The sequence below is a fragment of the Grampus griseus genome (genome assembly GCF_964374135.1).
Source record: "Grampus griseus genome assembly, chromosome: 20".
NCBI classification, from domain to species: Eukaryota; Metazoa; Chordata; class Mammalia; order Artiodactyla; family Delphinidae; genus Grampus; species Grampus griseus.
This window is the reverse complement of record NC_139014.1, coordinates 49223571-49251266: the sequence shown is the minus strand read 5'-3', so window position 1 is coordinate 49251266 and position 27696 is coordinate 49223571. Positions and strand designations below refer to the sequence as shown.

Here is a 27696-nt window from a genome sequence, read left to right as displayed (position 1 = left end):
CTTGGCACAAATGCCTCATTTCACCTCACAAGAGCCCCATGAGGAGGTGCCGATATTGTCTGCATTGTACCAACAAGGAAGCTGAGACTCCTCTGATGACCTGCAAAGGGCACACAGCTATTACATGGCAAAGCTGGGATTCAAGATGAAGGCTATCTGACTTCAAAGATGACTTTTCTTATCATGGCCATGGAGAAGCCTCCTACGAGCAGGGAGCTGCCAGGTCCAAACAGTTAGTACCAGTGCCCAAGGCTAAGGGGGCACTGGGAGGACACTGGCCTGTATCACAGGGACTCCTGTGAGCCTTCACTTGGGACTTCTGCCCCATGAGGAGTAGCAGTGGCTCCCAAGGACCAGACCCTGGCCTCCCTGGGCCCCTGCAAAACAGGCAGGATGCCCTGACGGGCCACGCACTGGCTCCCAAACACCCTGTTCTTCCCAAGGAGGGGCCACAGGACCTACCCAGGAGACTGAGCCACATCCTGGACTGTAGCCCCTCCCCCTCCAAATCAACCCTCCCTCCCTCCCTCTCCCACCCCCAGAGCTCCTCCACTATTGCCCTACTCAGACCCCTGCAGAAAAGTTAGCAAAGCCACACTCAGATGCAGAAAAGGTACATATACCAAGCTTTGGGGGGTTGTTTTGTTTTAACTCAGGAAAGGGCTTTTATTATTTTTAACTCACTTCCTAGGAAGTTAATTTTTAAAACACTCTTATGGAGTCTGTCCATCCCTTGTGCTACATTCAGAAACAATGATGCCAGTCCAAACCCTCAGTGATGGGGTGAGCATGGGCAATGAAGCCGGGCCCACCTTGGAGCTCTGCGAGGGGGGAGCGTGTCCCTGAAACCCCTACCCTCCAAGGCCCCAGCACAGAGATGCTCAGGGAAAACCTGCTGATCCGTGAATGGCCTCCCATGAACTCTATAAAAAGTGTTCTTAAGAACAGTACCGAATTATCGTTTAAGCCCTGGGTTACAATGCCTTAGTGCAGAGGAGCAGGGAGACATGTGGACCCGGTGACAACTGGCCGCGTTCTGCTCAGAGCCTTAAATAAACATAGACGCTATATTACAGATGCACGTGCTGGTGCAAGACATGCTGTGTGCAGCAGATGGGCACGCACGGGCGTGCGTGCATGGAGAGGCGATGTACACCCACAGGCACAGACACACGCGAGATGCAGCCTTCCTCCAGCCCCACCTCCTTCCCTTCCGAACAGAGTTCTCCTGCAACAGGAGCCCTGTGAGGGTGACTGAAATCCCTTGTCTGGCCCATGTCTTCAGGGCAGGTATGTGAGTCCTGCTTCATTTTCCTTTGGGGGCCAGTCTCTTCAGCATTTGGTCAGTCAAGGCCAAGCCAGCAAGCCAGGCACTGATCCCAGAGAGAAGTCGGCTCCAGCTCTGAGCAGGTGGGATGACAACTGTTCTGGGGTGAGCCAGCGACAGAAGGCCCACCTCTCCGTGGCCACCTGCCAGCGCACACACCCCACCAGGGTTCCAGCTCTAGCGAGGCCTCCAACCTGGGCACTTGGTCCTTCATCATTGGAACGCGAGGGCAGCTTCCAGGACCAGATGGGGAGGCCGGTGCTGGATCGCAGCCTGGATTTCAGTTACTCCAGCATCTGCAAGGTCACAGCCCTGTGAGTCCAGGGCCCTCGGTCCATGTCAGCCCTGGTATCTCTGGCAGCCAGGGCTCTGGGGAGCCACGGGGGGAGGGAGGGAGGCGGGCAGGGAAGGCTGGTGTTCCTGGTTCGGGCCTCTGCTCAAAGCCTCACTCAGCCCATCCTCCAGAGTGTGAAACACAATCCGGGAAGGCCAGTCCAATCCACTTGGCTGCCAAGTGATGGTGGGTACGCTGGGAACCACCCAAAGCTGGAGGAAAGCTCGATACGTGTTCCCAGGCAGAGCTTTGCACCTACCTCCCCCATCAAGTTACCAAAAAAAAGATAACGAAAGAGGAACCTGGATTCTCCAATACTGGCCCCCGCCCCCGTGAGGCCCAGGAACACCCACCAAGGGCTCAGAGCCTCCACGTCAGTGTTCTCAATAGACAAGAGCTCTGGCAGCGCCCCCCTGAGGAGGGCAGGGTACACCCCTCCTTGTGCAGGTGGCGGCTGAGCCACGCCCACCCGGCCTCTGCGGTGGTAGCAAACGAGGCTTCCACCTGTCATCTTGGTTTCCTGCCTCCTGCCCCTGGGCCTTGCCAACCAGCCGGTGAGGTTTCTAAGGCACCACGGGCACCCAGCTTCCCCAAAGAATGGGTCCCGCCAGGGAGAGCGAGGACGAAACAAAAGGCTTTGTGGGAGCCCTACCCCCCTCAAACCCCAGGTGACACACATTCCGATCCTGTCCCTGGACACGCACTTGTGGAGGTCATGCAGCACGACAGGGGAGGAGGGCCGGGAGAGGGGCCACAGTCCCCAGCCCCCTGCCCGCAGGGGCGGCTGTTGGCATGAGGGCAGTGGGCCTTTGGAGGCGCAGGATGAGCGTGCTGCCGGGCGGCCCTGGGCGCATGCAGGGGCTCAGGACGCAGCCTCATCTTCTTGGACGCCGGGGAGCTCCGGGCTTTTGCCTCCTTCACCACACCCATCCTTCCTGTTCAGGGGACACCAGAGGCAGAGGGACCTCAGGGGTCAGAACATCGCATGCACGAGGACACTCACACACACTCACAGGCATTTATATCTACATCTCTCAAATCCCCCCTCACCTCCTTTCTAAGCTCATCTCAGTCTCACTCTCCTGCATGGTGGTCCCTTGCTGGTTTCCTCACCCCTAGTCTCAGCCCACAACCCTCCGTGGCTCCCTACTGCCTGGAGACCAAGTCTAGATTTCCCAGCCAGGCTTCCGGAGCCTCTCCAGATCTGACCTTCCTGAGCTGACTTCCCTGCACCCTCAAGGACCAGCCGGGTCACAGGCCTTCTAGGTTGGCCTAGATCAGCCCCCATGGTCCTAGGTCGAAGGGCTTTGGTTTTGCATTTTCTTTTCTTTGTTCACAGGACAGATTCTACCTATCGGTCTCAGGATTCTGTCACATATTCAGTAGATTCCTGTATCTGCTTTTTTCCCCTAAGACCTTTTTTTTAAAAACATGATCAATGAGTGGATTTTGATACCTTTAAAAAGGATCAATCTCATTTAAGTCTACTGTAGAGTTTCAACAATTATCCCGAAGCATAAAAAACAGAGACAATCAAGGACAAATGTTGGGACTCTGACGAGGTAAAACCTGCTTTTCAAAATTAAACTTGAGTCACAGAACTATAGAATGTTATAGCTGGGAAGTGTTAAGCCCAATCCCTTCACAGTCCAGATGAAGGAACTGACCTGTCTCCCCATTAACATGTCCACGAAAGGACAACGATTGCCTCGTTCAGGTGTACTCTTCATGCCCAGCCCTGTGCCCTGCGTGGATGCGTCCCTGGCCTGTGACTGGCCCGAACCACCACTAGGGGGCGCCTAGTTACAGACACTGAGCTGGAGACCAGACGTCCAGGTTTGCGCCTCATGGTCCTAGTTCTGCCTGTTGTCCCCGGCATAGTTAGTAATAGCTTCCTCTTTCGCTCTCAAGAGTGGCTCCGTTTGGACGCAGAATATGTGGTCCCCTACACTATGCCCAATTCCAGCATCGCAGCCTGCAGATCTAAAAGAGCCCGGGGAACCCCTTCCCTAGGACTGGCCACCTCACAGAAGAGACAGGGAACAGGAAGTAAGCTTTGGACAGTTGAGGCCTCTCCCAGGCCCCAGAGCTCACCCCACTTAGGCCAGGGAGTCTGTCAAGAGGAGGGCAAGAGGTTGGTACGTGGACCTCCCTGGGTGCAAGCAACCTCTGGCAGGGAGCAGACACCAGCTTGTCCACTATGATGGGACCCCGTACGTCTGAAGAGGGTGGTCTCACACAGACGAAACCCACATCTGGGCCCCCGGACAGCACAAGTGAAACTGCTCCTTCCCCAGAGGCCGACGTACCTGGACGGCAGCCGCCGCTCACCTCCCAGGGGAGCACATCTCCTCCGCAGAGCGGGCTGGCTGGCACAGCCCCTCTGTCCCGCAGCTCCCTTCGCAGGCTAGAGGAAGGCGAGCCAAGTCCCAGGACCACATTCTGGTCCAGGACCCCCTTACTGTTTTCTCTCTGCAGGTCTGTGCGCAAACTCCAGCAGGCCTTGTCAGCATCCCAAACTTTTATTTCAGTGGAAGAAGGTGGAAACGCTGAGGGCAAGGCTCACGGAGGTCTGGGGAACTGCTTTTCTGCCCTCCCCCAGGAGGTGGCGAATGTACCTGCCGGGCTCTGAGGCGGGAGCCGGCAGCACTGGGGGTTCCTCTTCCCTGGCCCAGCATCGTCGTCACCAGTCTGCCTGTCCTTACTCGCTGAACAAGCATTTACGAAGTGCTGACTGGGTGCACGGCCTCAGCAATGGCCGGATGTATAGCACAGGCCACTCAGGAAGGCAGCTGACCCACCCCGCCCCCGGACCAGGAAGAGTCAGCAGAAGTGTCCCTCCCTCCACACACAAACCAACCTTCTACAAAGAGGTCTGCCTGCAAACCTCGACTAGGCTGCCGTGGGCTGAGAACAGAGGTGCAGACAGGGCCCTGCTCTGAGGCCTGGCCGAGTCCCCAGGCTCAGCCTGCACAGCCTGGTGATGCTGAGAGTGAGGGGAGGGGCCCCAGCCCTCACCCCACCGCAGGGAGCACCCTGCAGGCCTCAGCCCACCAGTACTTACGACAATAAGCTTCCCGGGGCAGACATGGATCGCTCTTCCCTCCGCGCCTGGGGCTCAAACGGGTTCCCAAAGGAACGCTTTCTCAGCATGGACTTAACCAGGATCTGGGGAAGACACATCAGCGTGAGGAACACGGGCCCCCGGGTTCCCAGACGCACTGGCAGCCTCCACCCTGACTCCCGGACGGGGAGGCTGCTGGGTGGGCCCTGCTAAAGCTCCCTGTCCTTGGGCAGAGCAAGGAAGCACATCCCAAGCAGAAGAAATGGCAAGAGCACGGAGGGGAGCTGGTTGAGGGTGAATTCTGGGAACGGCGAGGAGCCCGGTGCATCTGGTGCGTGGCGGGCACAGAGGCCAGGAGCAGACCAGGAAGGGTCTGGAATGCGAGGCTGAGGGCATGGGGAGTGCAATTAGGAAATGCCTTCTGGCTACACAGGAAGGATGGAGTCGAGAAGAGGCTGTCCCAGGGGCCAGAGAGGAGCTGCGCAGTGGCCTGGGGGGATGCCAGGAGGGGACAGGCTGCTGTGCCCTAGCTCTCTGACTGTCCCTCCTCCCGCTACAAGGACAGCTCCATCCTCCTGCCCACATGCACACAAATTCTCACACACCAGCATAGCATCGGGGCGCCTTTACTTCTTCCCTCCTTCCTTCTTCCTTCCAACAGAAAGTATTTATTGAGGGCCTACATATGCCAGACACTATTCGAGGCACAGGGACCACAACGAGACAAAAATTCTTGCCCTCATAGAGTTTATATTCTAGTTGCAGGGACAGGCAATAAATAAGACAGATCAGTAGAATGTATGTTAGTTAGTGGTAAGGGCTCAGGAGGAAAATATAAAACAAGGAAGGGGGATGAGGTATGACAAAGAGGAGGTTGGAATTTTCAATAAGGGGCTGGGAAGGTTCACTCACTTCTCACTGAGAAGGTGACTGTGGAGTGAAGACCTGGAGGGATGAGGAAGCGGCCCTGTGGACATCTGGGCCAGAGGAGCCCAGGCGGAGGGAAGGGATGTTCAAAGGCACTGGGGCGGCAGGTTCCGTGGCACGTGGTTGGAGTGAACGGAGGGAGGAGAGGAGGTGGGCAGGGGAAAGGGGGGCAGGCAGGCCATGCAGGGTCTGCCAGGCAGTCAGGTGCGTGGCTCTTACTCTGAGCAACACGGAGGCCTGAGTGAGCAGGGTCTGAGCTGAGAAGGGACATGACCAGGTCCCTGGACCACCCTGGCTGCTGAGTTGGGTGTTAACTGTAGTGGGGGCAAGGGTGGAGGAAGGGCAGGGGGACAACCTGGGAGGCGAGTCCAGTGGTTTAGAAAAGAGAGTATGGTGGTTAAGACCAGGGAAGTGGCAGTAGGGACCCTATGGGAGCTGACAATTCCAGGGACCCCATAGAGCCCTGGAGCTCTGTAGAGCACAGGATTTTAGCCCGCTGGCCCTACTGGACCCAGTAGGGAGGCATGAAGTGCACAGGCCAGACCCCATGCCAGGCACGGGCCCCAGCTCGCTCTCCCGGCCTTGTGCTCACCCCGACTCACTGTGAAACCTCAGCGCAGGGCAAGCCATGGCTCTCAGTGTCCCCCCACAAAAAAACCCAGATGGCCATGAGGGCCAAGTTAATAACTCCCAACTGTTAACGTGGGAGCTGTCCAGAGGAGGATGCGAACAGCTGAAACATGAGAGGAAAGCGGAGGGAGCACACGGGTGGTGTCTGCCTGACACGCGGGGGCCCCGGGACCACGTCTCCAAATCAAAGGCACGCTAGGCCTTTTCCCTCTCACGTCCTTGGCACCTAGGCCAGTGCCTGGAAGATAGCAGAAGCTCAATAAACGTTAGGAAGGAAGAAAGGGAGGGAGGGAAGGAGGGAGGAAGGAAGGAAGGAAATGCTTCTCCGGTCATGGTGAATGTGGACACTCAGTGAGGGCAGTATATTTAAACCATTCGCTCTCCTCACCACACCTCCTGGTCTCCCCACCACGAGGCTGAATAATGTGACCTTGTTCCTGTGGGCCTCTAGCGGAACAGTGGCCTCAAGGGCCCAGCATCGGGGCTGGCCAACCAGGAAGCCCTCTGCCCCCCACAGGGCCCAGCACAGAGCTAGTCTCAGGCGGCAGCCATGCCCACCCCCCAGGCCCTCCCAGGAGTCGGTGCCTCCCCCCCCCCATCCTCTTACCACTGTGGTCCAGCTGGGGATGAGCCTGACTGAGTTCTTCACCTCCTCCTCCGTCACCTCTACCACGGTGCAATGCTCCTCCTCCGAGGGAAGGGGTTCCTCCCCATTCTTGGTCACCCAGGGATGCGACTGCAGAGCAGAGGGCAGGGAGGGTCAGGGCCACAGGCGACAGACATCGGCAAGCGAGGGCCCTAGGCATCCCACCCGCAGTCGCCTTGAGGGTCCAAAGCCCAAAAACCCCAAACCCCAACCCAATACACAGATGTCCCCAGTGTAAGGCTCCCCAGAAGGGGAAACTGAGGCCTGTTTTCTGTGGCCCAGCCCAGCCCAGCACCTCTGGTTCCCCAACCTTGATGTCTGGCACCCCAATTCTTGTTTCAGGGTTCTTGTCTAGCATCTTCAGGATTAAGTCCTTGAGCTCTTCGCTGACCCTTGGCCTAAAGAAGGGGAAGGAAGGAGACGAGGGAGAGACAGCTGATGGTCCTTTGCTTCCCACCTCTGCATTCCACCCTGCTCCAGGCTTCCCTGATCAGTGCACACCAGGGCAGAGACACCGCCGACCCCCCTTCTCAGAGAGCAGGAGGGACACCCCCAAAGGCACCAGGGTGGAAGCAGAAAGCTCCAGAACAAGCGTATGGATATCCTTCTCCCCTGAGTACGAAGTAAAGCATTCTCCCTCAGGGGGCAGAGGTCACAGACGTAAACGGGGTCCCATGGGTGCTGGACATCCCCTGGGAGGCAGAGGTGGCAAGGATAATGCGAGAAGAGTCGCTTTATGGGACCCCCAAGAGGCCTTTGCCCCCACTCACCATCTTATCTTCTCCTCCGCCTGGGAGGCGGCCAGGGAAGATACCCATTTGACAGAGGAGGAAACCGAGGCTCACCGCCACCCAGAAGAGGGAGGGCAGGGGTGAGACTCAGGGGGAGGAGAGCAGGACTCAGCCCCGCATCAGCTTCGACGGTCTCTGCTTAAACTTCAGGCTTCGTTGCTACTTAAATTCTTGGGAGAAGGAACCTACTCTCAGGGCTATGACCTTGGCTCCCTCTGCTGTCCTAGATACTTAATCCCTGGGGGTGGGGGGTGGGGGCGGAAAGGCTGGGAGACAAGCAGTCACGTGAAAGGGGAGGAAGCCACTGCTGTAGGGATGGTGGCAGGGAGCGGGGAGCTGGCGGCAGGTGAACAGGTGGGGGGACCCAGGGGTCTTTGAATGCCCGGGCCAGGGCGTGCCTCTTCCTGTGGGCTTTGGGAAGCCTTGGAAAAACTTTCAGCAGGCGGTGTGGTGAGATCTGTTGCGCTTCATCAGGGTCACTCTGGCCTGACTGCAGTAGCTGGACAAGGCAGAGGCCTGAACTAGGCAGGGGGTGCCGTTGGCAACGGAACCGGGAGAAATGTAAGAGGTGGACTGAGCACGGCTTGGGGCCAAACAGGAAGTGGGTGCGAGGGGCAGGGACCCCGAGGACAACTCCCAGGGTGGTTTCTGACCTGGGCACTCTGCGCAGATGGTAAAAGGGCCCTGAAAAGTGAGGCGCTAGGGGACTCAGGCTGGCTGCCATGGTAGCTGGCATCATAATCGGGAGAACCGTGGATGGGTGGGGAGGCCTCTCCAAACAGTCCTTCTGGGCTCAGAGACCTCAGTCACAAAGGAAGGGGCAAGGGGGAGGGAGTGGCTTCAAATCCCAGACCCACTGAGCCTCCACTTTTCCATCTGTGAAACGGGGGGGTGCACTGGCATCATGAAGCCCCCCCACCCGTGTGGAGAAGGTGGAGGTTCCCCGCGGGTGCAGGATCTGCATGGGGTTGATGTCACTGACCTCCTGGAGGCCTTCAGTGAAGAAGCAGGATGAATGTGTGACCTGAGGTCATCCCTGCCCCACTCCCAGCCTCAGAGTTCCCATCTGTTCAATGAGATCCAACCCAGATGTCTGAGACCCCGCTCATATGTCCCTCCATTTGCTCCCAGGGAGCAGCACCCCAACCTCCAGATCTGCAGGCTGGGGTGGGGCCCGGAAAGGACAAAAGCTCTGCTAAAACCCAGACACGCCTCCCTGGGGGTGGGCGGGGCCCGTGGTGGACAACTCACTCCTCCGGGAACACGATGGCCTCATTCTTGATCTTGCGGTGCAGGGCCAGGATGAAATCATCGATGAATGGGCACTGCGGTGGGGAGAGACAAAGGATGCGGCGCCCAGCACCTCAGCTCGCTGGGGGCAGCTCCGGGCTCCTCGTGAGCTGGGGGGGACCTCGTCTAACTTGTGCAGGTCCTAGCCCACAGGAGATGCTCAACAAACGTGGACTGAACGAATGAGTGCATGACAACCACTCGCAGCAAGGCCTGCACTGCCAGGGCCTGAAGTTTGGGAACATGTTCCCTGAGATTCCCCCCTGTGCCTCAGCACGGTCCCTGGAGTGGGAGCGCGTGCGGACGGGGATCTCGGCACGTCAAGGTTGGGTGTCCGGCCTGACTTAGAGCAGAGGTCAAGGACAATTTGTTGAATGAATGAATGAGTGAGTGAATATGTGAATGAATGAATGGCACCATCTACACCTCCCTTGGGATGTCTGCTGTCCCAGGACTCCTGCACATGAATCCATCCCCCCAAGGGGACAAGAGGAGAACAGAAGAGTCCCTTTTCCTTCCGTCTTCTCTGAGCTGGGTGGGCTCTTTCAAAAGTCACTTTACTTAAGGACACAAAGGCAGGGCCTGCATCTGTCATGCATCCTGACCCATGGTGCCCAGCCCATGGTGCCAGGGCTGCCCCACCTCTGCCAACCCACCCAGCACTCACCTTCCCGTAGACAAAGCAGTACAGCGTGATCCCTGTGGCCCACACGTCCAAGGCCTAGAAAGAAACAGCTCATATCAGTCCCCCAAAAGGAACTGACACCCCTTGGTCACCCAGCTTCAGTGGGCCATGGGAGAGGGCAAGTGGGGAACCTCCTTCCTCAGTCATGTATTCACTCAACAAACACTCCCAGGCCCCTGTTCCATGCTGGACCCTGTGCTGAGCACTGCGGACACAGGGACAGCCAGACCAGGGCCCTTGCTGTCAAGGGTTTCCAAGTCTCCTTGGAATGGGCCCAAACCAGACATGTTTCCAACTCAACAGGTACAAAACCCCCTTCACCTACAGGGTCGCATTTGCTGTACGCACGACACAGACGCACCCCAGAAACGACAGTATATGTTGAACTTGTACTCGCTAAACCAGCTCTGGCTTCGAGAAGTCATCCCTCTTCCTGATGATCCACTGGAAAAGCCACCATCCACCTTCTTTCTGACACCAGAACAGCCCCTGGCCCTCAGCTACCTCCACAGCCCCTTGGGGCTTCCCTGCACCCTTGAATGTGCCCTGTCTCTACAGGCTCCTCCTCTGGAACCCCACCTCCTCTCCTAGTATCCACTTTCTCTCTTATGTGAATGATTCTCAAATCTCTGCCTACGTATTCCTGCCACAGATGCCTCATCTGAATCCGATCAGGGAACACCAGACAAATGCAAACTGACATCATTCTACAAAATAACAGGCCTGTTCTCTTCAAAAATGTCAAGGTCAAGCCACTTTTCCAGATTAAAGGACCCCAAAGAGATGTGACAAGTGAATGCAGTGACTGACCCTGAATCAGATCCCAGACCAGAAAAAGAAAAGGCATTAAAGGACAGTATGGGGACAACCGATGAAATCTGAACAAGGTCGATAAGATAACAGTCTTTTATCGATGATAAATGTCCTAACTTTGATAACTGCACTGAGGTTATGTAAGAGAATGTCCTTGTTATCAGAAAATACCTCCAGAAGTATTCAGTGATAAAGGGGCAAAATGTCTCCAACTTCTATAAATATACGGAGAGACAGTGAAAAGGTAAATGGAACAAAATGTCAATAATTGGTGAATCTGAATAAAAGATATAGGGGAGTTTTTTGTATTATTCTTGCAATTTTTCTGTAAATTTGGAATTATATTAAAAGTTAAAAAAAAAAATCTCTGTCTACAGCCGTCTCCTGAGCTCCACACTCACACACGTGTCCAAGTGCCTCTCAACCATTTCCTCCATGGCAGAACCACAGTGGGGCAGCCAGTACTTCACAGGTAGAGCAGGATGTGCCGGGGGACACACAGAACCACAGTCCCTGCTCAGAAACCTTTGCCACTGCCTCTGTCACTTAGGACAAAGCCCAGACCCTTAGGACTTCCAGACCCTTTAAACTCTGTCCAAACCCCGCTGTGCCCCTCAGTTCCCTTGTATGTTCTCTGGGCTCAAATTCTCCCCATTCTTCAAGGCCTAGTTCAAAGGCTGGCATATCCAAGAAGTCAGGGGAAGCTCTGATGTCCCCCCAGACACGAGCTCTCCTGCCCTTGCACCATGACCAGAAGGGCAGGGAGCTGGGCCATCCAGGCTCCGTGTGTTCCACAGCCCAGCCCAGAACTCAGCACAGAGCAGCTGGCGGGAAGTATCTACAGGGAAGACTTGGGGCCGTTTTGCTGGAGGACGAGAGGAGGCCCAAGTTCGGCGAGTTTGTCGGACTCCAGAAGGAGGCAAACATGACGGAGGGGACCATGTTCGGTCCCTCCTGAGACATGAGGACCCTGGCACCCTCAGGTTGGAAATGGGACCCCGTGGCACGTACCCCCACCCCTCCACCTGAACCCCAACCCAGCCCGGGTCCTGGGAGCCACCTTCCCACTGAAGCTCTGGCCGGACTCAGAAATGGCCTCGGGGGCCATGAACGCTGGGGTCCCGGCCGTGCTGGACAGCCGAGCGTCGTTCCCCTCAAACTGGTTGCTGACGCCGAAGTCGGCGATCTTCACGTGCCCGTCGTCCCCCAGGAGCAGGTTGGATGGCTTGATGTCCCTGTGGATGATCTTCTGGTAGTGCACTGCAGAGAGAGGCAGCTCGAGCGCTGGCCTGGGGCCCTGCCGCCCAGACCCCCCACCTGCTCTTGCCTGGCCGTGGAGGCTGCCTCAAACTCCAGGAGAGAAGGAGCGGGGACTTCCTGTCCCCTGCACACATTCATCTCTTGAGGATCTAGGGCCCCCTGCTCAGCTATGCAGTGAAGACACTAACCTAGGCTGTTAGTAACAGAGCCGGGACTGGACTCTTAGGAATCTTTGGACCCCAAGACCAGTGCTCTCTCCATGGCAGTCAAGGCATCTGCCACTGAGGGTGGACGTCAGAGGAAACTGGGGGAAGGGGTCCTCCGTAGGCCATCCCTGGCCCTCCCATGTGAGTGTTGTCTACAGGCTTGAAGCCCATCAAAATCTTTCCCCAGTTCCATCCCCCGCACCCAGCCTGTCACAGCTGTCCCTGTTCCTCGGACTGAGGGTGGGATTGTGGGGTATCCTGCAGAGGTATCACCTCAGCCCTAGGGACTCTGGGCTGATGAGGTTTTGGAGAGGGAGGGCACCCCAAGCCTTGGGACTGCCGGGATGAACGTGGCCGGGGTAAGGGTCGGCCCTCTCTAGTAGGCTGAGCGCCCACCCTGCTTCCTGGGTCCAGCACTGCCGGGAAGAGACGGGCAGCTCAGGCTGAGATGACCAGCAATGTCCCAGCAGAGAAAAGGCACTGACCTCATCCCACAGCCATCCACTTATGGGCTCCCTGCTCAACAAATACGTTCCCCTGGACCAACAGACCCCAGGGTGTTGGAGAGGAGGGAAGGGAATGGGAAGGAGGGAAGGGGAGGGGGAAGGAGAAGGAGAGGAAGGCTGGGGGCAGGGGGAGTGAACATCATATATTGATAAGAATAACAACAGGACCCATGGCCCTATAGCGACTGCCTCCTATGTGCCAGGTACACACAAAGCATGTGACACACACCCATCAGAACACAGACGTTCAGGAGGCTGTGAATTGGACCATGGAAAGTGGGCTCAGATTCTTATCACAAACCCTGGCATCGCCCTTGAACTCCCAGCTCTTTATCCACATGGGTATCCCACAGACATCTCAACATACACCTCAGTATTTGTCAATCACATATTTAATTGAGAACTTGACTTCTCTTGTCTGCAACCCCCGCCCCGCCTAAACACACACACACACAGCACCACCAAACAAACAGAACAGAAAAGCTCTGCTCCTCTTCTAGTCTTTCCCATTTAGTTAATGGCCATATTATCAGCTGCTCAGGCCAAAAGCCTCAACTCCTCTCTCCTTCAGACCCCACATCCAATGCATCAGCAAGTTCTATGGACTGGACCTCTGAGATATATTCCAGATGCGACTGCTTCTCCTACCTGCATGGCTGCACTTGCCCCGTCTGTAAGAATCAGGCCTGAGCCTCCCCGACCACAGGGCCTTCCCCGGGCAGCCTCAGCTCTCCCTTCTGGGGGCCAGAATCACAAAGTGGGTCTTCAGCACCGGGTGCCACCATTTGTCTGCCTGTCCAGTCCCTGCTGCTGACCAGTTCACTCCAGAAAGCCCTTCATCATGGTTAGCTGGGTCCTGATGAGGCTTTACCCAAGAGCCAGATAGGATTAGCTTGTTTTTTCTGTTTTTTTTTTTGCAAGGAGAGAGGATGGGAGACAACAGGCCCGGGACAAGAAGTGGGTGGAAGCCAAGCTGGTACGGGGTTGTGTCTGCTGCCGACCACACCAGGGTGAAGTGCCCCCCTTCTCACACCTCTAGGCCCTTGTTAGGGACTTTCTGCAAAGCCCTTCCCTCGCTGTGCCTCAGTTTCCCCATAGGTACAAAGACATCATTAAAATGAAGGCACTGGAGTGCCTCAGATGAGATAAAGACATTCACTGCAGGTCAAACCTCAGCTGGTCCTCACCTGCTCCCCTAGGGAGAGAATATGCTTCTGATAAACCAAGCTGAGATTTCAGAGGGATGGCCTGTGCCCCACTCCCCAAACCAGGACAGAACCCTAGCTGCCTGCGGGCCCTCTTCTCCCCATGACCAGTTAGTCACCCACTGCTGCCCACCTCACCTCGTTCACATTTGCTCCCCGCTGCCGCTGCCCTAATCCAGGCCTCACCATCTGTCAGTTGGGCTGTAGAACCAGCCTCCTCCCTGACCAGCTGGTGGCCTCTTGTCCTCCATCCAGCCACCATACGCTGCCAGACAGAGCTTTCCAAGACACAAATCCTGTCACTCCCCTCCCCTGCTCAAAGCCCTCAGGGGCTCACAAGGCTCACAGGATAAAGTCATGAAAGTCCTCTATGGAGGCATTCCCAGCCCTCGCGGTGCAGCCTGGACAATGTTTACAGCATCATCTTTCCCTATCCCTGGCTCCCAGGTTGGACTTAACCAAATTGAACTTCTCCCCAGTCTCAACTAGTACTCCCCTCCGTGCCGCTGTCATGCAGTTCTCTCCGCCTGGTGTACTCCCTCCCACCATGCCTCAAACTAGCCAACGAACTCCTACTCATCTTTCAGGACCCTACTCATAAGTGGCCTCCTCCAGGAAGCCACCCCTGGTCCCTTAGTGCTCTGACAGCCCCTGTGCCTCCCCAGCCTTGGCAGGCACTGCTTAGGTTCCCGTCCCTCCCACTAGGCTGCGAGATCCTTGAGATCACTTCTGGGTCTTTGGCCAGTGCCCCCAGCTGGCACTTAGTAGGTACTCGTAAATGGATAAATGAATGAATAAATGAATTCCACAGATAGAGGCTAAACGAACATTCTCCCTTCTGAGCTCTCATCACCTTAGGGCCCCTCACAGTAAACGGACTCTGCTACCACCCACTGGCCCCATACCAGGACAGACTCCTCCTCGAGCCGCTGGACATAAATTCCTTCCCACAGCTCTTGAGGTCCAGTGGAGAGGCTAAGCTTGGCTAAGAATTCAGCGGAGGTGAGATACACGCTGAACGTCCGAGGCGCTGGCCGACGCGGTGACGACCAGGCGCCAAGGACCTGGCGCATGCCCAGTGAAGTCTGCCGCCACCCTACCTGTTCAGGAAGTTTCGGCCCCGCCCACAGGCCCATTTCCCCACCCCCAGCTAAAGATGATTGGTAGATCAGCACTGACTGACAGGAACTGCTCAGAGTCTGCTCAGCCTGGGCTCCGTCTCCTCTTGTGTCCCCTCCACTCCCCCCGGGTCTCCAGCCTCAGGGGGGCAGGCAGCCCCTTACTCACAGTACTCAAGACCCAGGATGATGTCCCTCAGGTAGAGACGAGCTTGCTCCTCGGGGAAGGGCTTGTCGCAGGGCACTTCCATGACCGGCCTATGGGGAGGGCGGGGAGGAGGGATGTTTCGCCGGAATCAGGATGAGTAAAGGCAGATGTCAGGTGGAGGCGAACAGGGACTGGGCCATACAGACCCCTCAGGACCTTTTGGGAGCCCTCTATGCTCGAACGTGTCCCTAAAACCCCAGATAGTAGCTTCTTCTCCCATATAATGAAAATTTGAAAACACGCATAGACGCAAATATCCCTTTTCAATCACTACAATTTCAAATTAGCTTTATCTTAATTTCTGATTGACTTGGTATTCCTTCTTCTAAGTACTTAATTATCTATAATCAAACAGTTGTGAAGATGCCATTTAGGGCAGTGTTTTCAAACTGTAGGTCCAGGACCAAGAAGGTCATGAAATCAATTTAGTGGATGCCTACTGCTTTTTTTTTTTTTCCTAATGAAGTAGAATATATCAGAGTATATCACACGTAATACACTGTTTTATAAAACTTTGGTTTCAATTACAGATATGGATGGCAATGTAAAACTTGTATTTCTTACTTTGAATGGAGGTCAAAAATGCTGAAAGCCCCTGAGTCTTAAAAGGACATCACTCCCTGCCCCTTCCCCAAATTGGTCTTTAGGTAGCCTCCCAGGCAGAGAGACAAGTCACAGCCTGTATTCAGGCCTTGGCAGTGAGGGCCCCCAGTCCACCCAGCCCCGTGCCCTTTACTGCATGTCTGCTGTTCTTCACATACCCTGAGAAGGTCAGACAAGGCAAACATGAGTTACAACCCTAGATTTCATCAGTGACTTGCTGTGTGACTTTGGGCAAGCCACTTACCCTCTCTGAACCTCAGCTTCCCTTCTTGTAAATGGGAGTGAATGGCATCCCAGCCACCCAACTCACAAACTTGTAAAACTGAAAGAACTCTTTGTGATTTGAATACAGATGAGAGTTGAGTTCCATCTCTATACTTTTGCTGGAGAAATATTCCTTTCTTCTCTCTCTTCTCCATCAAAATCTTCTTTCCAGTTCTTCAAGTCCTGGCTCAAAACCCACCCCCTCTTCCTGAGGCCTCCCTGGCTATTCCAGTCTCACTGACCCCACCGGCCTTCAAACAATCATCCTCTTGGTCTCTCGTTCTGCCCCCACTCCCCAACCCAGACCACAGCTCCCTAAGGACAGAGGCTGGACCTCTTTTTTTTGCTAGAGTAGCTGACCCCAGGACTAGGGATACAGGGAAGGAAAGGAAGACTTGACCTGCCTGATCGGGATGGGGAACTCACCCCTTTCTCAGGAGGTCAAACACTGAAAGAAAAGAGAAGAAAAGAAGAGTAGGTAAGGTGCAGCCAGGCTGAAAAAACAGCCGATGCCAAGGTTCCTCCCTGTTCTGGAGGGTGGGAGAGGGGGCAGGCATCCAGGCATACTTGAGGGAGGGATAGGACAGGGGTCCCAGGGTATCAGAGGAAGTAAATGAGCGTGGGTCGACTATGGACCTGCCTCACTAGACTCCCAGGTGCCGAGTGAGGACCATCAACATAGACCCCTTTTATAGGGGGGAAATGGAACCTCAGAGAAGGGGCAGGAATTTTCCTACAGGTCATAGCAGTTAGGCAGGTAGGAGAGGGAGTGGAGGCTAAAGACTTGGCCTCTGATTCCTAAGCCAGTGTTCCTTCTGGCCATTCCCTGAGAGCTGCTAAGCCCAGCCCTGGATCGAGCACCAAGGCCTTAAGTAATGACAACAGCATACTATTACTAATAATAGCTAATGTGTCTTGTATATAATAACTCATTTTCTTCTCACATCAGCACTAGGAGGTAGATACCATTATTATCCCCATTTTACAGGTGAGGAAACTGAGGCACAGAGTTATCAGATAGGGTCTGGGAACCCACATCACATAGCCTACTTCCTGTATCTATCTGATCCACCATCTCTCCGATCAGTGGAGTGGGGGGGCTTGGGAATATTTGTTGAATCTAACTGGATATTCTGAGCCTGGCTCAGCAGGGCTGGGCAAGAGAATCTGGGCCTTGAGAACATGTGTTTCCTCCCTGCCCCCAGGAGGTCAGTGCGTTGCACACAGCCCATCTAAATGTCAAGTGTGTCTCCGGGGAGCACTCAGACCCACCGGGGTAAGCTGCTTTGGGGATGAGCTGGGTCACTCACCCAAATAGAGATTGTCCTCAGCTGGGTCATCCAGGACCTGGTGAGAGGGAGCACACATGAGGGTGAGTCTTGGGGAGTTATGGGGTGGGCATCCCAGGCTGTCTCGTCCTCAGCAGCCCTAGGACCCCTAGTGTGCTCCACAGCCACCCTGGACGATGCAGCAGGAACTCTGCAGGCACCAGGCAGATGAGGCCTCAGGAATCGCGGGCCCCGACCTGGGTTCACCACATGGCACCCAGCCCCTCTTCCCCTCCTGCCATAATGGGGGCTCACTTCTTGCCTCTGGGGCAGCTCGTCCCCCTCCATGAGAACTTGAGAACATCCCAGACCAGCCTGAGCTGACCCCAGAAGCCTCCCGGCAGCCCCCACTCCAATTCTGGCCCTGCCCTTGGCATATTTCCCTCAGCGGGATCGCTGGGTCCGTGCCAAGTGCCCCCTGCACCAGAGGCTACTCCACAGGCCTCACTGGCTCACCACCTACCTCGATCAGCTTGACCACATTCACGTGGTCCAGCTTCTTCAGGATGGCGATCTCCTGGTACACCCGCTCCAGGGGCAGCAGCTGCTTGGCTGGTCCTGCCTGGGCAGCCTGGGACCCTCTAGGGGGAGGGCGACCTGTGACCAGGAAGGGGAGTCCAGCCAGTTGCAGAAGGCTGGGCCTCACCACGGCCCTGCGACCAGCCTCAAGCAAGAATCTTGCAAGACCATGGCCTTGGCCTCAAACCCCCAAGCACAGTCCCACAACCAGGCCTTTGCTCATTTTCTCCCTGCCTACCCCCAGTCCTAACAAAAACTAGCCTCCGAGGTCTCCTCCTCCTCTGCCCCCAGGCCAGGAGCTCCCAAGCCCAGGACCAGACAGATACGTACGTGGAAAGCCATACTGCTTCAGTAACTTCTTCTTGGAAAGAACTTTCATTGCCTGAGGAGGGAGGGGCAGACATCTCACTTGTGTGAAGCCACCAGGGGTTAGAACAGGCTGGTTACATGTGGACTGAGGTCCAGAAAGGCACATGAGCATCTGTCACTGGCACTGAGGATATGGACTGCCTGCAGTTATGCTGGGTTAGGAGGGAGCCATATCTGAACCTAGGCCTCACCCCTCTTCCCCCCGACAAGCCTTTCTAGAGCTCTCCCCTTAGAGGCATCCAGCCTCTGCTTGCATATCCCCAGGGTCAAGAAGCTCATTTCCGAGAATTCCCTGGTGGTCCAGTGGTTAAGAATCTGCCTTCCGATGCAGGGGACGTGGGTTCGATCCCTGGTCAGAGAACTAAGATCCTACATGCCGCGGGGCAATGAAGCCCACGCGCCACAACTAAAGAGCCTGCATGCAGCAACTAGAGGGAGCTCACTCTGTTCACAGGCAGCCTTGTCCTCTGTCTTAGCACAGCCTCTGCCCACTCTCCCAGCCTCCTAGGGCCCAGCTTGGAGGGGCCCTAGACTCACACAGTGAGTCTATCCCCAGACTCACATAGTGCCTGTCTTCACTTTCGTTGTAGGCCAGCCTCACCACGCCGTAGGCACCCTGCAGATAGGCACAGGTCAGCCCCCGCTGGACAGGACAGCCTCCCCCAGGACTAGCCCAGAAGAAGGGGAGCCTGAACAGCTCCAGCCCCCTCCCCCCGCTTCCCATCTCCACCCCTGCCACCAGTGGGCATAAATTTCAGGCGGGCAGGGAGAGGGCTCCTATGCCCTGGTCACTGCCCCTGCCGGGCTCAACACAGCTCTATGCCTTCCCCAGTCCCTTCCATCAAAAACTCTGGGGAGGGGACTTCCCTGGTGGCGCAGTGGTTAAGAATCCACCTGCCAATGCAGGGGACATAGGTTCGAGCGCTGGTCTGGGAAGATCCCATGTGCCATGGAGCAACTAAGCCCGTGCGCCACAACTACTGAGCCTGTGCTCTAGAGCCCGTGTTCCACATTAAGAGAAACCACCGCAATGAGAAGCCCGCGCACCACGACGAAGAGGAGCCCCCGCTCACTGCAACTAGAGAAAGCCCGCGCACAGCAACGAAGACCCAACACAGCCAAAAACAAATAAATAAATAAATTTATATTAAAAAAAAAAACCTCTGGGGAGTCAGGAATCAGGAGTCATCGCCCACCCCCCACCCCAGGTGTTTCCTATAGAGGACAAAACTTTCCTCACTTCCAGGCTAGGACCTCCTTGGCCCAGCCTCACATTCCCAGAGGAGGAGAGGGGATTTTGCCAAGCAGAGGATCTGGACAGGCTGCCTCCGCAAATCCCCCAGACAAGTTCCCACTGCTCCTGGCCTGCCCCCAGGCCTACCTTGCCAATCTCACTCTGCAGCTTGTACTGGTTCAGCTGCACACAGTCCTGGTGGGGGAAAGAGAGAGGACATCAGGTAAAGCTTGATCCAGAAGCAGCACTGCTCCCACTCCAGGAGCACGTCCAGGGCCCCATCCTGGCCCCAGGCCCCTTGCTCCCAGACCCTGGGTCTCACCCACCTTTCAAGTTTACATAGGCAAGTGAGGTAGTGCCAATGCCAAAAGTGAAGCCGAAAGTGACAAGACTTGGAGAATGTTTGAAAACATGAATGGTGAAGCATGCCTATGCTTTGCTCCCTAGGAAGTGGTGGAAAAATGCACTGATTCCTACCTGGATGCTGGGGGCTGGGAGACCCTGATGGGAGAAACCCATGAGCAAGTATTTCCAGAAGCAGCTGAATGAGGAGACTGCATGGACAAGAAAGATGAGGAGAGCCTTGGGGACAGGAGACCAGAGCCCTGGCTCAGGCGTGAAACGCTCAGCTTCTGAAGCCTGGAGATTGCTCAGTACTTGGGTTCCCTTTCAGATCTAAGTGGCAAGGACGGAGCCCAGAGGCTGGAAGCCTGCTGGCAGCTCCTGAGTCAGAGCAGACTCTAAGAGGCAGGATTAGAGGTGGAAGGTTCAAGCTGGGGAAGACTTGGGGGACAGGAGGACGCACTGTCTATCTTCAAATCTCTAAGAGGACTTCTTGGGGGAATAAGGGAGGGACCTATTTCCTAGGCCTGGACTGGGGGTGGGAATGGTGAGACTTACAGGAGGCAGCAACTGGCTCAGATGAAGCTCCCCTGGGTGGGAAGAGACCATGTAGTGAGGTAGTGAGCTCCTCAGCTCTGGGGGTATGCAAACCAAAGGCTAGACAGCTGTGTGGCAGGGATAGGAACAGCAAAGGGTCTTCACTGAGGACTACTGAAAAGCTCGTGGGCACCCCCTAGCTCTGCCCCACCAACCTCTGCGTCCGAGATGGCCACATGGTGGGACTCGATGGTGGGCCTGCGCCATGCCCGTGGGGAGATGTGGCTGGCAGGCCCTGTGGCGTAAGGTGCAGCCTGGGCCTCCAGGCAGCTCCCCGCTGGCCGCTCCTGCAGGGAGAACTTCCTAGCCGAGAGGCTGGGCCGGGCAGCGGGGCATCTTGAAGTACCGCCGGGGATCACGGAGGCAGCTCTGGCCGGTGGTGAAGGGTCCACACAGTTCCTGGTGGGCTCTGGGCTGCCATCCGTCTCCTCCAAGTGGGCCACATCCATGGCTGCCACTCGCTCCACCAACTCTGCCCGAGGGTCCTGGCAGCAGACCGCCGGGCCCCCCTCCATTGCCACAGTCAGCGGGTTCCTCTGTGCAGCCTTATTGGGAACCTGAGAAAAGAGGGCAGAGAAGCCTTCAATCCCGGCCACAGAGCAAGGAGGTCAGATTTCCAGGCCCTTCTCCCATCGTAGCCACAAACTGTGAGTCCCACCTCCGTGTCTCTACCTGGCCTGTTCCCTCTGCCTGGGTTGCCAGCATCCAAACTCAAGTCTCCCTACTAACTAAAGGAATTCCAGGAACTCATCTGGCTCTGCTGCACACCAGCCCTCTAGACCTCAGTGTCCGCATCTGTGAAACAGGCACAGTCACATCAGCCTTCCTGGCTTCACAGGGAAGCAGGGAGAATCTGATACTCTGGAGTCAGGACAGACAGACATGGGCAGAACACTGGAGGCCCAGCAGTACTGGGAGAAACAGAGCCCCAGGTCAGCTCAGGCCCCCATCCAGCAGACATCGCAGTGACTCACAGCCCCACTCCCTGACAACAGAGCATTCCAATGCTGCTGCTGTGGCCGCCTGGAAGCTGATCCAGGCCCCCCTCCACCCCTCACTGCCTCCAGGAAGACTTCCCTGGGTCTCCAGCCTCTCCCACCCATCTCACTTCCTCCAGGAGACCCTCCAGGGCTACAGGGCAAGTCTCCCATTCCTCTCTTCCCTGCCCTAGCAGAGCCGGCAACCCAGGACAGGGACCATTAGAGGAGGAGGCTGCTACTTTGGTGACTGTGAAGAGAGACTTCACTGCACTTATTTCTCCTGGTTTTTCCTTCCAGTTTATTCATGTGGCTAAAATGTTCCCCACATCTGTTCAGGCTGAGATGCTCCCCCTGGCCTGGCCTTATATCCACACTGGCCCTATTGCAGTCTGAGCCTCCAGGCCAAGGACTAACTCCAGCTTGAACCCCGAACCAACCTCCAACCTCCAGCCCCAGACCTCACACTCAACTACAGCTCTGGGCTGAACCCTGACCCAGGGCTGAACCCTGATACTCAGGCTGGGACTCCATTTCTGCCCCAGGCTGAGCACTGGCCCCACCCCACTCGATGCCCCTCCCCTTTCCTGGACCAGACTCAGCATCTTCTCAGGAAAAGGAAGTAAATGGACTCCTGACCCTCTGCCCTTCCTGTTTGGCGGTAACTTGTGCTGTCACCACACAACAATTTTGAGAACGTGGTCTCCGTTACACCCCTTATTCCCCCATCACCTTGCTTTGACAGATGTCAAGGAGGCGGGGTTCACTGGAGTCCACTGGCCACAGAGGAGCCTGGGCTGGGTTCCAGTCCTGCCGGCCAACCTGCTGTGGGCCCTAGGCAGCTCCTTCCTGACTCTGAGCCTCAGTCTCCCCATCTGTACCACAGATGCAGGACCTTCCCAGATTCCTAAGGCCACAGCAAAACTTGGAGATGGATTGTGGGTAAGGGTGTGGTCCAGACCCCCTGTGCCTGGCACACAGTGTATTGTATGAATAGAAGCCTGGTGGAGCTGATGTTGGCATGCAGAAAGGAAGGGAGAAGGGAATTTAGACTGGCAACAGGAAAAGACATGGACGCTGGACCTAAAGGAGTGAGGGGAGTGGGGGTTGGTGAGGCTAGAGCATCAGGGAGGCCTCCCTGGAGAAGGTGAGAGTGGCAAGTAGGAGTAGAACATCGGGGAGGACTCTCTGAAGTAGGTGAGGAAGGGAGTAGGGCTGGAGCATCATGGAGGCCTCCTTGGAGGAGGTGGAATGGAATTAGAGCATCAGGGAGGCTTTGGGAACCAGATGGTTGCAGGAAGGAAGAAGCCAAGGCTAAAGGGAGCCCTACAAGCCTGGCCCACCCTGTAGGTGGCTCACCCTGCCGCCCCTCCCCCTCACTCTGTAGGCCCTTTTTCTCCCACCAGAATATAAACTCCACAGGTTAGGGCTCTTGTCTGCCTCGTCTCCATAAGATTACTGGCATCAGCAGCAGTGCCTGGCACAGAGAAACAGTAAATATTTTTTGAATGAACGAGTAGTTGCCATAGTGATCATTACAGTCCTGGCCCCATTAGACAGATGGAACAGCAGAGAGGGGGAAGGAGACCCCAGGGAGCCTAAGGCAAGCCCATGGCAGGGAACAAATGGCAGTGTGCGGACCTCCTGTCCTCTTGTCCACAGCAGTGACCGAGGGGACTGAGAGTCATCCCAGGCAGAGGCCACAGGCTGCCCTAGCCCATCAAGTTTGCATAGGATTTCCCTGAGGCTGTTACTCCAGCCACAGGCCATCCTCCTTCAACTCTCTTTCCCTCTTTTCTCAGATTGGGAAAGTAGGGCCCAGCAAGGTCACACAGCAGGTCAGGGCAGAGCCTTCCTGCTCCAGTTTGGGGCCCTGTTACCTGGTTCAGGACCCAGGCTCTGAAGCCAGGCTGCCAGGCTACGCTCCTTCCTGGCCATGTGCCCATGGGCAGGTGACTGCACTCCGTGCCTGGGTTTTCCCCATCTGCAGAATGAGGTTAACAGCAGTATCACCCGCCCGCGGGGCTGTGAAAAGGAGTGAACACCCTTCCCGGGCTCAGAACCAGGCCTGCCACTGACGAAGCCCCGTAAAACGGAGTTGTGCTGCCGTTGTTGTGATTGCCTGGGACACGTGGTGGCCCAGATGGATGCGCGGGCGGCACAAGGCAGCTGTGAGGGCTGACGTCAGGCCCTCCGCCCTCCCTCCCGCCTGGATCAAATTCAGGTGACTAAGCACGTCTGTGCAGGAGGCGCCCTGGGGAGGCCCCAGGTTCCTGCCTCGTGTCCAGGAGACAGGGCCGTGTGTCCGCGTGAGAGAGTACGTGTAAGCAGGGCTGTAGGCTCGGGGTGACAGTGTGTGTGTGGGGGGGGCCGGGGGCAGTGGAACGCACACAGGAGGGCATCTGCACGGAAACAAGACTCTATGGGTGTGGTCTATACTTGTGGATAAGTGTGTTCATGTGCATTGTGTGCCTTTAGGTCTTTGCGTATGTGTGTCCCAGAATGGGGGGTGGGGCCTGCGCCCCTCGGGGCCATAGCAATGTGATCCCACAGCATCAAGTCTGAACTTCCCACATGGTCAACAGTCTACCAGCCTGGGGCTGCCTGCTGGGCTGGGCTGTGTGTCTTGGGCAGGACCCACCCCTCTCTGGAGGCTCACCCAGGGGGTCTCTCAAGGCCCTCTCTAAGCTGAGGCCTCCGTGCACACTACATATAAACTGACTCAGCAGGTGGCTAGGAGCCACATGGGCAAATAGAAGGACAGACAGGCTGGCACCCAGGCCCAGGACAGAGCAAGGACTCCTATGGGCGTGGGGAGCCTCCCAGGGACCAGCCTGGTCCTGCAGCCGAGAATGGCCAGGCTCAGGCCCTCGCTCACTGAAAAATGCTACCCGAGTCTGTCCTCCCAGCCTGTGGCTGTGCTGTCTGGACGGGTCACTGAACTCCTCGGGGCCTCAGCTTGCTCATCTGTGAACTGCACAGAGAGCCACCATCATGCCGCCTCCCAGGGCTACGGGAGGAAATGGATGAGACTGTGAACGTTGAAGAGGATGGTGCCTGAGCGACGTGGAGCTGGGATGAGTCTGTGGCACGGCCACCGAGAGCGAGCCCTGATGTACGTGCAAAGCGCAGCCCCATATCTGCCCCCCGCTCCCAGGTGGCCTGGCACATTACCCCCTCAGGCTTCTCCTCCCAGGCTACGTCCCTCATGCACAGGTGTCTGGCTATTCCCAAGGGATGCAGACCCTGGCTCCAGACCCTGCTTGGCCAGGCCTCCCCCTCAGGATGTGCCTCATCACCTGGGTCCCTCGGAGGAGGCCCAGCGCAGGACAGAGCAGGGGTATCCTGCTCTCATCCACGCTGGTTCAAGCAGCCTCTCCTGGGATGACTTCAGGTACAAGTCAGGCCTCACCCTGAGTTCTGGAAGGCTGCTGGGAACCTCAGGGCAAGGTTGAGCAGGGGTCCCGCTATCATCTAGGCAAGACAAGCTGTGGCCCTGGCTGGCAGAGGGCAGGCCAGAAGGGAAAGCTGTAAGGAGGTGGTCCAGTCACCCGGGCCAGACACAGAAAGTGGCCTTGACATCACTGGGCTGCCTCACAGGAGCCATGTTTATGCTCCTGACAAATGTCTGGATGGCCCTGGCAACGGTGGCCTCTGTGGCTCCCGCCCCCGCCCAGGATGACTCGGTCCCCTCGAGGGAGGCCCAGGCGTCTGTCATGCTCGAGGACGCCTGCTGTGAGGACGCGCCCCCGCCCCCCCATTCCCAGGGAGGCCCCAGGCGCCGAGATGGGCTCTGTGCCTGATTCCGCACGGCAGCCCTCAGCACATCCTGAGCGCCCTTGGCTGAGAGTCTCCAGGCCTCCCCTCTCCCTCTGCCCCCGCATCCTCCAGAGCAGGTCTGCGCCTCCTCCCCTCCATGTTCCCTGGCAGCTCGGTTCCAAGAGGCTCCAGTTCAACTCAGCATTTCCCTGAGTCTGCTCTTCCTCCTCTGTCCCCATTGCTGAGACGAGTGCCCCCCCTCACAGTTCTCCCAGCCCAGAAACCCAGGAGCCCTCCTTATCAGCCATCTTTTCCCTTTTGCCCATCCTTATCCCCCTTAACCCCACACTTACTCTCCACTCTGGCTGCAAGTCCCAAACTGCAGACTCTGTTCTGCTGCCAGGCCTTTGTCCAAGCTGTGCCTTCTGCCAGAACACACCTCCCTCTCCTTTGCTGCTGGAGGGCAGTTCAGACATCTCCTTCCTGATCTCCCCACTGCTGTGCTGGATGAGGTCACCGAGCCCAACTCCTTAAAAAGTCCACACGCAGACCTCCACTTTCCTTCCCCCCTGTTTCCGCCACACAGGTCACCCGCCTCCAGGCTCACACCCCAACCCCACCACACCCCATCCTCCAGACCAGTTGCTAGAGGGAATATTCCTAACATGCAAATTTGGTCTCAGTTCTTCCAGACCTGGCCTTCCGGGATCTTGGAATCTGGAGGACAGGAGAGCAGGAGACCTAGACTCAGACTGGGGCTCACAGGCTAGGGAGCAGCCAGGGACACAGACTTCTGGGACGCAAACCCAGGGTCATTCATTCATGCAAGAAAAACTCATTGAGCACCTGCTGTATATGCCCAGGCACTGTGCTAGTTCCCAGGAAATAAAGCAGCGAACCAAAAAGACAAAGTCCCTGCTCTGATGAAGTTTAATTTCTAGTGGGGCAAGAAGCAACAAACAAGAAAGCCAGGAATTAATAGATGGTATGTCAAACAGTACATGCTATGGAGAAGAAATACAATCGTGTCAAGCGGAATCAAGAGTGAGGCACTGGGGGGTGCTATCTATACAGGGCGATCGGGAAAGGCCTTTCTGATGCAGGATTTGAGCAGAATCTGAAGGAAGTGAGGGAGCGAACTGTGTGGATATCTGGGGAGGGCATTTTAGGCACAGCAACCGCAAATGCTGTGAGGTGAGACGGTGCTTGCACTGTCTGAGGAACAGCAAGGAGGCCGATGTCACCAGAGTGGGGTATCCACGTGTGAGAGGTACCTGATGGCAAGCAGAGTTACACCTGGATGACAAGGCCCAGTCATTCACTGTGCCTGGCCTCACGGATGGCTTCCTGGAGGAGGTGGCATTTAAGCGCTTTCATGATTGCTGAGTACGGGTTTCAGAGGAGAGGATAGAAGTTCACACTGTGCATGACAGAGAGCCACTTCCTGGCTGGGGCTCAGGGCTTGGCTTTGGGGGTCTTTTTGGACAGAGACCAGGAGGACTCGAAAGCCAGAGGAAGGTTTTGAGTAGGGGAGTGACTCGATTTGGATGAGGTTTTAAAAAATCATCCCTCTGCCTTCTGTGGGGACTGAGGGTAAGAGGCCAAGGAAGGGGCAGGAGTCCCCAGAGTCTGTGGGCCTAGGACACGGTCTGGCACACGGTGGGTGCTCAATCTGTATGCACTGAAGGAAGGAGTGGGGGCTGTGAGGGCAGTCGGTGCACCCTCAAGGACGCAAGCTGTGTGCTCCTCCCACTTCCCGGCCCACTTGACAGATATACAGCCCCATACAAGCCCACCGAGGCACAGTCCTGTGACCTGGGACACAGCCTTCTCTACACACCCCTGCACCCTCAAGATACACACACACACACACACACACGCACACCCCACTCCCGGAGCAGGCACACGCCGATATCCGCGTGACCCGCCCGCACACACCACTCCATCCTGTAATGCACACAGGCACACTCCTGTGCCCACGTGACACACGCACACCCGCCTCCAAACACCACACACAGGTCCCTGTGCACGTGTGCACCCTCCGAGCCACCAGTTCTGTGCCTGTCGGGCCGCCGAAACCGCAGCATCCACCTCCGCCGCCCTCCTCCACCCCCCGCCCCAACCAGGGAGGACTGCGCAGCTAAAACCACTCGAGTCGCATCTGTCCCATTCATCCCCCCGCCCCAGCTCCAGCACGAAGACTCGGAGGTGGGCAGTGTGGGAGGAGCGCTCCGCGCAGATCCACACGTGGGTTCACCTGTCTGGGCCCACTCCGCATAGACACGGCCTCCCACCAAGAGCTGGGGCTGGGGTAGTACGCCAGGTATGGACGCGGTCCCGCAGACCAGAGCTGGGAGAGGGACGCAGACGGCGGGGCGCCCTCATAGATGCGGTCCCGGATGCCGGCGCAGACAGAAGCAGGCTCCGGGAGGCACCTAATAGACTGGGCCCCGCAGACCGAAGGGGGAGGATCCCCGCATGGACTAGTTCTCGGCTGTCCTCGCAGACCATCCTTCTCGCCTGCAGGCTCCGAGCAGACGTTCAGGCGTTCGTCCCCTCCCGCTCCCCCGCCCCCTCCCAGCCGACCCCTACCTCGGTGCCCAGCGAGATTCTCCGCGGCCCTGAGGACGGCCAGGCTCGCTCCCGCGGCGCGCATCCCGCCCCGCCCGCCTATCCAGGGCCGAGATCACGGAG

At 56.8% G+C, this 27696-nt stretch overlaps 1 protein-coding gene across 1 annotated transcript; it reads right to left on the bottom strand.

Annotated features, from left to right (window-relative positions):
• Positions 1 to 2225: 2225 nt before the first annotated feature.
• On the bottom strand, positions 2226 to 27696 carry CAMKK1 (calcium/calmodulin dependent protein kinase kinase 1). Its single transcript, XM_082678857.1, has 16 exons — positions 27595 to 27696; positions 20422 to 20823; positions 19475 to 19522; positions 18656 to 18709; positions 18055 to 18106; positions 17669 to 17802; positions 17188 to 17224; positions 16304 to 16325; positions 14972 to 15060; positions 11568 to 11767; positions 9677 to 9730; positions 8971 to 9044; positions 7239 to 7326; positions 6890 to 7018; positions 4726 to 4829; positions 2226 to 2596 (listed from the first exon to the last, which is right to left on the bottom strand). The coding sequence occupies exons 2-16, from the start codon at positions 20779 to 20781 to the stop codon at positions 2524 to 2526; spliced, it is 1518 nt and encodes a 505-aa protein (XP_082534983.1). The 5' UTR covers positions 20782 to 20823; positions 27595 to 27696; the 3' UTR covers positions 2226 to 2523.